The 13,026-nt window shown below is 43.7% G+C and overlaps 1 protein-coding gene across 4 annotated transcripts in view; it reads left to right on the forward strand.

Annotated features, from left to right (window-relative positions):
• The window catches only part of FAM171A1 (family with sequence similarity 171 member A1), a 167,405-nt gene that overhangs the window by 119,985 nt on the left and 34,394 nt on the right, over positions 1-13,026 (forward strand). For all 4 annotated transcript variants that reach the window (XM_079108171.1, XM_079108172.1, XM_079108173.1 and 1 more), the window contains one exon: positions 11,871-12,029. In XM_079108171.1, coding sequence (XP_078964297.1) covers positions 11,871-12,029 — 159 coding nt within the window. The remainder of the gene's footprint in view (positions 1-11,870; positions 12,030-13,026) is intronic.

Raw genomic sequence — 13,026 nt, forward strand, 5'->3', positions numbered from 1 at the left:
TGCTGAACCTGTAGGATCCGGAGCGATGGCCGCACTGTATTGCATCATGACTCTCTGGCCTCCTTGTTGCTGGCTGCTCACCTCCTCACTGTCGCCTGCCAGCCCTGACACCTAGTATCTCCTCCCGCAGCTCTGAGGGGTTTCATGAGGGATCGCAGAGTCCCTGTCATGTGTGGTCTGTAAGCAGTCATCTTCTGCCCTTGCAGGGTCATGTGTGATTTTCATCTCCCCTTCTCACACTTCCATGAGCCCAATACAGTTACAGTGAACCTGGCCCCCCACCCAAGTCACTGTCAGTCACTACCCTGTGCTTGCACCTCCATTTGCACTGCCATTCCCAGTCAATTCCTCAGGCCCTGGTGGATCCCTGCAGTTGCCCCCAGCTGGTGTGCTGGCCTGCAGTCTTTGCAATGGGATTGGAGCTGAACTTGAGAAGGGTCAACTGGACTTCGTGCCTTGAGTCTCTCCTTTCCTGGCCCCGCTTTACCTATAGAATAAAATCAGTCTCCTTCCTGAGCACTCACAGGCCTCTGGAATCTGGCCTCAACCTCTCTTCTAAGTGTTCTTCTCCCTCGTGTGTTTTGTCCTGGCCTGAGTTTCTTTTCTATTTTCTGTTTGGGACATCCCACCTCACCTTCCATCCTGTCTTCAAACCCTCCCTGGACAACAAGACCAGCTTAAATGTCACATTCTCCAGCTCCTTCCTGTATCTCCACTGGAGATGAGAGTCGTACCAACTGCCTTGCCTTGCAGCCCCCTCTGCCAAGGGCTTTGGATCATGTGACCCCAACCCTCCAGGCCGTGGAGTCTGGATCTGGAGCAGACATCCAGCAGAGGGGTAACCATTCCACTGAGTGGCCAGGACTTGGGACCTGGCTGAAGCTAGCAGCTCTGGCTTCTCTTTCTTTTACTGAGACTGAACTACGAATCTAGGAGAGGTGGGAATTTCAGCTGACTGGTTAGGAGGTGCATGCTGGGCCTGTGCTCTTGCCTGGTGAGGAAGAAGAGGCCATTTGATAACAAGTCAGAAGGAAGTAGACCAAGAGTTGGTGGAGTCTTGTTGATGACCTTGGAGTGAGAGTGAATCCCATACACTTCTTCCTTGTCATCCCAGAGCCATCCTCAGCCCAGAACCAGCTGCGCCAGCTCCTGCACTTTCAATGCCCTCTGGCTCCTGTCCTCAGATATCCATAAGCCTCACCCTCCCTTGTTGCCACTCAGGTCCTTATATATCACACGCCAGCCAGGGCCTCTGGGCCCTTTTACAACTCCTCCTTGTCTACCATGCTTGGTGGCATACTCAACTAAATTTAAAAACCCAAAGGGCAACAAGTGTGTTTCATCATCTTGGTACCTTCAAAGCCTGGCCCTGTGCCTGCCTTGTGACAGGTACCCAGTGAGTAATTCACTGATGGAGTAAACAAATACAAAGAGACCATCAAAAGCCAGCTGCTTTTTTGGACTATCTATATAGACTGCTTATTTCCATGGTCAATATTTTTCTTTGTTGTGAATGCCAAAACAAAATAAATACACACACGCGCACACACATACATACACACAGTGCTTGAATAATTCCTTCTCTGCAGAGCACTCATATTATAAGTAAGCCCAAGGAGGTAAGTCATTCAGGTAGTTTTTGTTAACAATTAATTTATTCAGTCTATTGTATCCTCGCCTCCTGTTGCTAACCAGAAACTAATTGAGAACCATTTCTTCCTCTTCATAATCCCCTTACCATGCCAGCTTCCCAAAATTACAGATGTTTTGTTAATTTATTTAACTTACCCTATTTCATGAATTTAACAACATTTAATTTTACTATTCCTTGGCATGGCAGTAACAGTAATGGATAGCTTACAAGTTGGAAGAAAAGCACTTCCATTCTCCAAAACCAACATATCACTGAATTTATGAAAGATGTATTGTTTTTATTCTCAAACTGTTCATATTTGGTAGCATTTATTAATTTTCAATGAGTTTAGAAGAGGGAAAAAAATAAATTCTTGCCTGCTCAGAAATGTTAAGTGCTGTAAGCCAGTTTACTTGAGCGTGTTGCTTGGATGGTCTGATGTGTCAGACAAGCCTGGAAAAAGGAGTAGGTCTATGACGGCAGAGCGTTTATAAAGCTTCACACGGAGAGTTTGCAGTGTGATATGATGCTGCATTGTTTGATGTGACACTAGAGGAAAAGCTTCCAGAGCATGAAGGCTACTAGGGGAGAGATGGAGATGGAAAGAGAAAGGAAATGGAGCCATTGTTCTCCCGGGCAAAGTCTCAATGCTGCAGCTGGAGTTTTGACTTTAAAATGTTAACAACCAAATAAGATAAACTCATGGTAATGAAAGTTTTTCTATAAAAATAGAATGATTATCTGCTTCCTTCATTCTTTGAAATAAAGTCTCTCCCTATTCATCAATAAAACAATTCTGTTGTCAAGGTAGGTAGGATTAGGTAGCTTACTGCAAACATCCGAGCTGCAGTAAATGCATGTTTCCAATGGAATTGGCCTTAGCAGTCAACACTCCTTGCATTTTAAAAGTAAAGGAAGCAATTGTCTTGTTAGTGTTGATATTCTTTCATAAAGAAAACCTGGAACAGTCGTATAACAGTGGGGAGAAAGGAAGGGGGCCACTGAGGAGTAACTGGTCAGTTAGAGGAATTTCCCACAGTAGAGGCTGTACCTGAAAATGTTTGTAAAATGCTGGCAAATGTCTTTGATTTGTCAGTGAGAAGAGAATGGAAGAAGAGAACACTGGTCAATTTTTGATAAGAATCATTTTCTTATGGGATATTTACACTTAGCTGAAGAACACATTCAATGGAAATCTTGCAGGGAGGTTTGGTGGTAAATTCAGAAATTAGTCCCAAGGTGATCAATGGTAAGGGATGAAGAGTGACACTGGAGTTCTTTGAACGGTTGCACACTGAACTGGGGACCACCCTGCAGCTCTACCTCTCAGAATCCTGCATACCATCTTGGGAGAGAGATCCAGAATGTGATGACTGTAAATAGGAAGATATAGGCAGGATGCCCCAGACTGCTCCTGGCTACTCATCTGTCGACAGGCCAACTGGCACCACCCAGACTGGCAGTCTCCATCCATTGCGGGTCCTCTTCACTATGCCCTGCACGTTCCCTTTTCTGTTCCCCAGAGCATGTGCTAGAAGCCTTTCCTGTGTCCACCTTCATGCCCCATCTCTTAGCAGTGACCTTGCTGATTGTTTCAGAGAGCAAATTAAGGCCTTTGGTGTATGGTGACTTCAGTCGCCTTCCTTCTGCTCCCTCTCTGACAGGGACCTGCTCGTGTTCCTTCCTGCAGTTTCTCTGCCCCACCATGAGCCTCTTCACATTCCCACCAGGTCCCCTCCCTGATCTCCTCCTCTTCAACCTTCCTCCATTTGTGCAGAATCTTCTGATGTTCTCTAGTTCTTTTTCAGCTCTCAAGATTGCTGAGGTCTGCCTTTCATGTGAAGCCCTTCTTATACCTTCAGGTTGCAGTCTCCTCATTTTCTTTCCCTCCCAAACTTTGGAGAATCTACCCCTGCCATGTGCTTTCCTTTGAGCCCCCTTTTACTTGGCCTTGGGCTATTCTTTAGAAATTTCTCTTGCTGAGCTCAGCAGGGCTGGAGTTGCCAGATCCAACAATCCCTTTACAGTTCTCATTCTGATTGACTTCTGCCCGGCTTTAAACCTTCCCCATTTCTTCCTTCTTGACTCTTGTTTCTCCTACCCATCTCTGCCCATAACTTTGTTCATTTCTTCTCATCTTTCTCATGTTCTTAGTTCCCTATCACTTATTCAAAAAATGATTTTCAACTCTAGCCACCTCTTCTGTGTCAAACCCCACCATGTCACTGTCTTTATTTGGAGTTTTTAGCATTTTCTCACTGGGACTGCTTCGTAGCAGCTTCAGCATTAGGCTCTCTCCACCCACAGCCATTCCCCACCTGCTGTCAGAATCAGGTAAAAACAAATACCATTGTTTCACTGCTATGACAAGAACTCCCATGACCTTCCCTGACAGGCCCACTCAAGTCCAAGCTCTTGAGTGGCACATGCTGTGCCCTTCACAAGCCTCATCCTCTGCCCCAGGTCCCAAGCAGCCTCTGCCGGGCACCCACACTTCCTCAGCCTCCAGACACATGCTAGACTGTCCAGCATCTCTACTCTCCATATGTGTGTGTCGCTTCCCATCTGCCTCCTCACATATTCTAGAATTCAGAACACTGTGATTAGCAAGCCATTTCCACATCTGCCTCCTCTATTCTTTCTTTAAAATTTTTTTTAGTTTTGAGGGATGTTTATTTTGCTTATTTATTTCTATGTAGTGCTGAGTATTGAACCCAGTGCCTCACACATGCTAGGCAAGTGCTCTACACCAAGCTACAACTCCAGCCCGCTCCTCTATTCTTGAGTCCAGGAATTCAGAGGCTTTGTCCTTTTCCTCTTTGGATATCCCGTGTCCATGATGCAGGAGACTCTCAGCTTGTTTGGGGGATTATTGTGAAGATTCTCAGAATATACAGAGAATGGCCATCCATTGGGGCATTTAGCAGTGTCTGGAGACATTTTGGTTGTCCCATCATGAGGGCTGCTACTGGCATCTAGTGGGTAGAAGCCAAAAATGCTATTGAATGTGCTACAATGCACAGGATGGACTCCATCCCAACAAAGCATTACCTGGCGCAGAGCATTGGTGATCCTGATCTAGTTGGAATTAAAATAAAGCATAATTATAACATAGCACGTTGCCAAATATAGTTCATTCTTCTCATTCAGTTCTATAAGCATTGGTGACCATCAGGAATAGTCAGAACATGGTGCAGTGCATTCCACAGAACACCTGACTTTAAAGTTCTTCACTCTAAAAAAGGAAGAAGAGATGATAAAGTAATGCTTATCCTGTGCCTTATCCTGCTCCTTTACATGTGTGTTCTGAACTAACATCACAACCATTTTAGGGGATAGGTATGATTCATACCCATTTTAATGATAAAAGAAACTGAAGCCCAAATCTACTTAATTAAGGTGGTAGTCAGGGAGGACTTAAGCCTGGAGTTAAGTGACTCTGAATAAGATCCATATTCTTCTCTCATAGTGCCTGTGATTAGGGAGATATACAAATATTCACATAAACATGGCACAAGGCACAGTCACATTTGGAGTATGTAGGAGATACAAAAGGAGCTTAGAGCTTGGGATGGGATCAAGAAAGTCTACGTAAAGAGGTGGCATTTGAGATGTGTTTTGGATGATATGTAGACCATAAGATGAGCATGAGCATATATATAGACATAGAACTGTGTGGCCCCGTTTGGCCAGATGACTGGGGCTGATTGGTAACTGAGCATTTATTTTGAGGTAGGCATGGGATAATAGAAAGGGACACAGAAATTTGAATGAAAAGATTTCTACCTCTTATGAGCAGAATGACTTTGGCCAAGTTGCTTAACTTCTTTGACTTTAGTTTTCTCACCCATAAAGAGAGAAGACCATTCCTTCTTCACAAGGTTGTTGTAAATATTGTGTGTGTGTGTATCTTTACCCCCCCATATATATGTGTATATATATACACACACATATATGTAAATAGCATATATGTATAGAAGTATAGATTGGTAATTTAGAATTTATATAAGTTATAATTTACAAAGTTATATGTTATATATATATATATACACATGTGTATACATATGTGTATGTGTATGTATATATTATATAACTTTATAAATTTTAAAGCACCAATGTATGCCTCTCCCTTGGAGATGAAGTAGTAGTTTGGATCTCTATTAGTCTACATATTTTTGTGATTGTTCTTTTTTTTTTTTTTTTTATTTTATTGTAAACAAATGGGATACATGTTGTTTCTCTGTTTGTACATGGCGCAAAGGCATACCATTTGTGTAATCATAAATTTACATAGAGTAATGTTTGATTCATTCTGTTATTTTTTTCCCTTCCCCCACCCCTCTTTTCCCTCTATACAGTGCTTCCTTCCTCCATACATGCCCCCCTCCCTAACCCTAACTCTAACCCTAACACTAACCCTTCCCTCCCCCCATTATGTGTCATCATCCACTTATTAGCGATATCATTCTTCCTTTGGCTTTTTGAGATTGGCTTAACTCACTTAGCATGATATTCTCCAATTTCATCCATTTGCCTGCAAATGCCATAATTTTATCATTCTTTATGGCTGAGTAATATTCCATTGTATATATATACCACAGCTTCTTTATCCACTCATCAATTGAAGGACATCTAGGTTGGTTCCACAGTCTGGCTATTGTGAATTGAGCAGCTGTGAACATTGATGTGGCTGTATCTCTGTAGTATGCTGATTTTAAGTCCTTTGGGTATAGGCCAAGGAGTGGGATAGCTGGGTCAAAAGGAGGGTCCATTCCAAGTTTTCTAAGGAATCTCCACACTGCTTTCCAGAGTGGCTGCACTAATTTGCAGCCCCACCAGCAATGTATGAGTGTACCTTTCTCCCCACATCCTCACCAACACCTGTTGTTGCTCGTATTCTTGATAATCGCCATTCTAAGTGGGGTGAGATGGAATCTTAGAGTAGTTTTGATTTGCAGTTCTCTTATTACTAGAGATGTTGAACATTTTTCCATATGTTTGTTGATTGCTTGTACATCATCTTCTGTGAAGTGTCCATTTCCTTAGCCCATTTGTTGATTGGGATTATTTGTATTCTTGGTGTAGAGTTTTTTGAGTTCTTTATAGATTCTGGAAATTAGCACTCTATCTGAAGTATGATTGGCAAAGATTTTCTCCCATTCTGTAGGCTCTCCCTTCACATTGCTGATAGTTTCCTTTGCTGAGAGAAAGCTTTTCAGTTTGAATCTATCCCAGTTATTGATTCTTGCTTTTATTTCTTGTGCTATGGGAGTCCTGTTAAGGAAGTCTGGTCCTAAGCCGACATGTTGAAGATCTGGACCTACTTTTTCTTCTATAATCTGCAGGGTCTCTGGTCTGATTCCGAGGTCCTTAATCCATTTTGAGTTTAGTTTCGTGCATGGTGAGAGATATGGGTTTAGTTTCATTCTGTTGCATATGGATTTCCAATTCTCCCAGCACCATTTGTTGAAGAGGCTATCTTTTCTCCATTGCATATTTTTGGCACCTTTGTCTAGTATGAGAAAATTGTATTTATTTGGGTTTGTGTCCGTGTCCTCTATTCTGTACCATTGATCTACCTTTCTGTTTTGGTACTGATACCATGCTGTTTTTGTTACTATTGCTTTGCAGTAGAGTTGAAGATCTGGTATTGCAATACCCCCTGTTTCACTCTTCCTGCTAAGGATTGCTTTAGCTATTCTGGGTTTCTTATTCTTCCAGATGAATTTCATAATTGCTCTATTTCTGTAAGGTACGTCATTGGGATTTTAATTGGAATTGCATTGAATTTGTATAGCACTTTAGGTAGTATGGCCATTGTGACAATATTAATTCTTCCTATCCAAGAACATGGAAGATCTTTCCATCTTCTAAGGTGTTCTTTAATTTCTTTCTTTAGTGTTCTGTAGTTCTCATTGTAGAGGTCTTTCACCTCTTTTGTGAGATTGATTCCCAAGTATTTTATTTTTTTCGAGGCTATTGTGAATGGGGTAGTTTTCCTAATTTTTCTTTCTGAAGATTCATCACTTATGTATAAAAATGCATTGGATTTATGAGCATTGATCTTGTAACCTGCTACTTTACTGAATTCACTTATGAGTTCTAAGAGTTTTCTGGTGGAATTTCCAGGTTCCTCTAAATATATAATCATGTCATCAGCGAACAGGGATAGTTTGAGTTCTTCTTTTCCAATTCGTATCCCTTTAATTTCTTTGGTTTGTCTAATTGCTCTGGCTAGAGTCTCAAGAACGATGTTGAATGGAAGTGGTGAAAGAGGGCATCCCTGCCTTGTTCCAGTTTTTAGGGGGAATGCTTTCAGTTTTTCACCATTTAGAATGATATTGGCCACGGGCTTAGCATAGGTTGTTCTTATCATTATTGTTAAATGGTTTCTGAGAGGACATGGTCAGTGCAGTATCTTAGAACAATCAATGTGTTAGTAGGTGAAATGATCAGTGCAATATCTGAGAACAGATGTGGGGCAAGAAAGAAAATGGGGTAAGACTGAGGTCGGGGGACAGTTAGGAGAATTTTACGATAGTTGAGGGAAAGGTAACATAGGGAACAAAGCACAGAGGTAGAAAGGGAGGAAAAGATGATGAAAAAACGTTGACAAAGGCAAATTGGTCACTCTTGGCATTTGAGTGAACATGAAAGATATTAGAAAAGAAAAAGGATGATATTGACCTGGAGTCAAAACTGGATGTTGGGGAGGATGTGGAATCAATAAAGGAGAGAAAAAGCACATCATGATTTTGAAGTGCACAATGGGCATCTGGGTAGAAATATCTTAGAAGTAAAGGGGAAGTGCAGATGGGGAACTCAGAAAAAAGTTCAGGGCTGGAGAGGACAGTGATAGTCAAGGTTTTAACAATGTAAATGTAAGGAACTTACTAAAGAGAGAGCAGAGAAACAGCAGAAGCAGTGAATGGCAGCCCTTTAGGAACTATTTCATCTGAAGGCAGGAAGAAAATAAAAGTAAAAGCAGACTCTGGAGAGAACCAGTGTGCAGGCCCATGGATACCGAGAAAGGGGGTTTCGTGGGTGGGGATAGCAAACAGTGTTGACCATTGCGAAGAGGTGGATGAGGATAAAGACTGAGAAGTGGTCTTGGGGTTTGCAGTTTATGCAGTCAACGTTTCCAGCATATGCTGTGGGTAAAAGCCACACCACTGGAGGTTGGGTAGAAGAGAAGGCATTTGCTTATGGGGATAACAGAGTTAAAGTAATTTTGATTGTGATTTTTCTACATGGGGAGGAAATGAGTCTGTTGGTGAGGGAAGAAAAGCCTATGGACAAAGAGATTGTGGACAAAGGCAAGAATTGTTGGTGGAGTCACATCTTACAATAAACAAGCAACACTTGGGGTAGGGGTTGGGGTTGACCTTGGAGGAGAGAAAAGAAGGACCGATTTTGAAGTGTAGAGAGAGGAAGTGAGGACCCAGTGTCTTCAGCAAAGTTGAATCTAAGCATTTTGAGGATGAAGATGGAGCCATAAGTGTGAGAATAACAGAGGAAGTTGAAACAGCTGCTGTGAAGAACAGAGGAAGTTTGAAATAGCTGCTCAGAGGAATGTGAGAGGCTAGCAGGCATGACAGGCAGGCTGGTCCACTCTCCAGCCTCATTTCCACCCAGTCACGTGAAAATTTAGCAGCTTTAATGCATGAAGATAGACCAGATCACAACCACTCCCCCAACCCACATATACCCATTTGGATATGTTTAGGCCATGGCTTAGAATAACCTGTGCCCTTAGATTCCTCAGATGTCTTTATCATTTCACCAGTCATAGGTTTTGCCTCCAGTCAGCTGTGGGAACATGTTGGGTCCCTCAGGAGGCAGTATCCATGTCATGGCAGTGACAGTGTGTGTCAGAGCCACTGGGCCAACCACTTCCTTTCTCACAAACTTGCCCTTGGCATAGCCCCCTAGGTACTCCTGTGCTCTAGCCACAGTGGATAGACCCTGGAGATCTGTTCAGTGACCAAATTCTGCTCAAGGAAGGACAGGGTCACAGAAGAGGGAGGGAAAATAGAGAGATGCTCTCCCACCCAAATACATGATGTATGTGATCTGCTTAGGAATGGAAGAAGGGGGGCGGGTGAGAAAGAACAGAATGCACTGTAATGACGCCCAGGGCCCCCCACGGTCTGTGGTGCTCTGGGTTCTTGGCCAGCTCTGAAAGGCCTGGTTGGTCAGTCTATTTCTCTCCTCATCCTCCAGCAGCCTGCTCCTTACCTGATCAGTCTGAGTAGGTTTCTGTCACTCATTTGCATACAGAGCTCAACCCTCTTGTCTCACAGAAGCTGTGGGCCCAGATCCCATTCTGTTCTGGGTCTACCAACCTGGTCAAGGCCTTCTGCCTTGATCCTGGTGAAACCCACCTCCTCCTTTATCCTGTCACATATAGACACACCATTCTTTTCTTTATATTTGCCAAGTTCTCTGCTTTTCCGATGTGTGAAACCCAGGCCCCTACTCAGTAGCATATTAACTGGCATTGTTTCAACTGAATAGCAGTAGAGATGTGCATGTCCCCATTGTTGAAAACCTAAGAAGAGAAGTAGTGACTGCTCGTATGTAGTCAGGGTGAGGAGATGAAAAGCCAGAAGGCTGACTCGGACTTTCTACCTGGGGTGTGGGTGGGATGAGAAAAGAGAACAAAAGAAGCAGCTTGTGTGTGCCCCAGTGGAAGGAAGGGGATAGGAACAAACTGCTCCCACAGGACACAAGGCCTTCCTAGGGACTGCAAGGAGTCTGGATTTGTTGCAGACCAAGGAAATAGCCGGAATGAGAGATCAGTATTCAGTAGAATCAAAAGAAAAGAAGACCAGGCTAATAAAATGGAGAAAATGTTGAAAGATACAGATGCACTAGCAGAGGCTAGTATATGGCTGTGCGTTTGTTTTAGGGATGAATATAGGACGTGGATGATCTGGAACTGGGCTGATGGATGTGTACAGTGAGTTTCAGTGGAAGTGACCCAAGTGAGAAAGGACCGTCATGACTTTGGGCACCTGGCTCCCTGGGCTCTGAACCTGGGCCTGTGTTTCACAGAGGACAGCCAGCCAGAGGAGGAATCTTATCAGTGATTTTTAGGTGGAAGGAGTACCATGACTGTCTACCACTTAGGTCACAGGTAGCCACGATGACCCTATCCATACAAGACATAAGTCTGTAAGTTTTGGGCTTCCATGGTCTCACCTATAGGAAGAGAACCTTGGACTCATTGATTCTTTAAGCTTTTGCTTTTAGAACACTTCTGGATAGGCTGTTCCTCCCTTGCAAGTTAAAGGGAACCCTGGGGCCGGTGTGAACACCACTCACTCCTGGCAAGGCTGGTATACTAGGCCAGCTATGGGTTAGGAAGATGGAACCTTTGCCTAAGCTTCAAACTCAAGCTGGAGTAGGATATACAGTTTTTGTCTTAATGATGTTTTTGCTGGATTTATGCAAAATTACTTCCCGCCTTCATGTCGTATGACTGTCAGCACTGCATTCGGTACAAACAGATTCAAATTTTGTAATCATAACAACATCTGGAAAAAGGTAAACTGCAGGCGACATCACACGGTGACTGGGTACACCAGCTTTCTCACAAAGGAGCAGATCTTGGTGAAGGAACCTATTTCACATCATTTTCAAGTCTTATTATAAAACCTGTGACATAATCTGACACAAGTAGTAAGCACCCCTGAGGAATAATCGGGCTGCCAGATGGCAGTTTTCACCATACTGGTGGGCTTTTGTTTGCAACTTTTTCCAAAACTGTACATTTAATTCCCTTGCTCTGCTTCACTTTGGTCTGTAGAGTTAAACCAGATTTTGCCAGAGAGATGAAGGATGGTTTGTACCCAAGTCAAAGTTTATCTTTGGCATTGTTTATGTAAAGGGATAATTGTCAAATACTTGTTTCATTTACTCCAACTTTCCCAAAATGTTACCCGATCCCCAGGCAAATGTCCTGCAGTGACAAGACTGTTCACAAATAGAACTTGGAAAAAGCTTTTTGTTAAAAACCTAAATAACATCCTGTGTCAAAACAAATGTGACAATGGGCTATTATTTCTCGCCCCATAATAGCATGTTGTCACATTTTTGTGTCCTGCCTGAATGAGGGATGGGAGGCAGTCTGGGAAGGAGCAGGGTGGGGGAGGCAAGCCCTTCCTGGTTTTGCATTTTCTAAAATGGAACCGACTCCTCAGGGAGGTGGTAACTCAGAGGTTAATCCCTGCAGGTGCCCGGCCACAGCCTCGCGTTCATTTCCAGAGAAGGGCCCTGAGGTTGCCTGAGAACACCAGCTACAGCGACCTGACCGCTTTCCTCACGGCTACCAGTTCCCCCTCAGAGGTGGACAGTTTTCCTTATTTGCGAGGATTAGATGGAAATGGAACAGGTAATTTGAATCTCTTCTCTGATTTTCAGGTGGAACTTGTTGGTTTTATTTTGTATTTATTGGTTTTGGGTATGGTTGGAAGCATGCTTATGCTGAAGGGGAGAAGGGGACTGGCGTTGCCGAAGAAGAACTCTTCCCACAAGTGCAAGTGCATCTGTGCTGTTAGTTCCACCAGTGCATTTGGGGGAATTCAGTCTGCAGAGTTGTGTTTTAGTGAATTAGTGTTCTCCAGCCTGTCTGCTGGAACCAGCTGCCTGAGGCACCTTCTCTAAGCTCTCCTTTGGTGGCCTATGTTCAATTCTTACTATTGAAATTTCATTTTTTCCCCCTTTTTACATATGAGATCAGGATTAGGGGATTTCTGCCTCCCTGACTTCCACTTTGTCCCACTTACCTCTGGATATGTGGTTGGGGGTGCACAGCCTGCCCAGCTGCTCTGGAGGAGCTGCAGAGCCCCCACCTCCACGTGCCACAGCTGGCGCTGGGCCTCATTTGTAGATTAGCAATGGCACTCCACACCCCACCAGCACGGGCCCTAAGAAGCAGGGAGCTTCTGCTCTTTGTCATCAGTATCCATCCAGCTTTCCCCCACGTAGTCCCCCTCTCTGCATTTGCTTTCTCTGCCTTTCTTTCCTTTCAAAGGGAATTGGAAGGGGCCCTGGAGAAGGGGTTCCTTGGAGTGTCTTAGAGTGACCAGCTTTGAAGTTATGCGGAATCTTCTTCTGGCAGGATCTCTAAGTCAACTCTGTCATTGTCATTATTATAACATGACATGTATCCAGCTACAAGATCAGAGTAACCAAAAACTACCAGCCTGAAAGTAGGGGATAATTCCTTACCAAAGAAGGCCTGCCAGCACATGCCTTCCATCTCCATTCACAGCCAACAGGGTGCTTGGTGATAACATGGTCCCCGGTCCCCCATGGTGCACAAGGACAGCAGGTTTTTGAAGCCCTAAATCATTGTCTTGTCTGCCTCTTCTTTCCCCCAATTTAGA

Source organism: Sciurus vulgaris (assembly GCF_902686455.1).
Source record: "Sciurus vulgaris genome assembly, chromosome: 12".
NCBI lineage: Eukaryota > Metazoa > Chordata > Mammalia > Rodentia > Sciuridae > Sciurus > Sciurus vulgaris.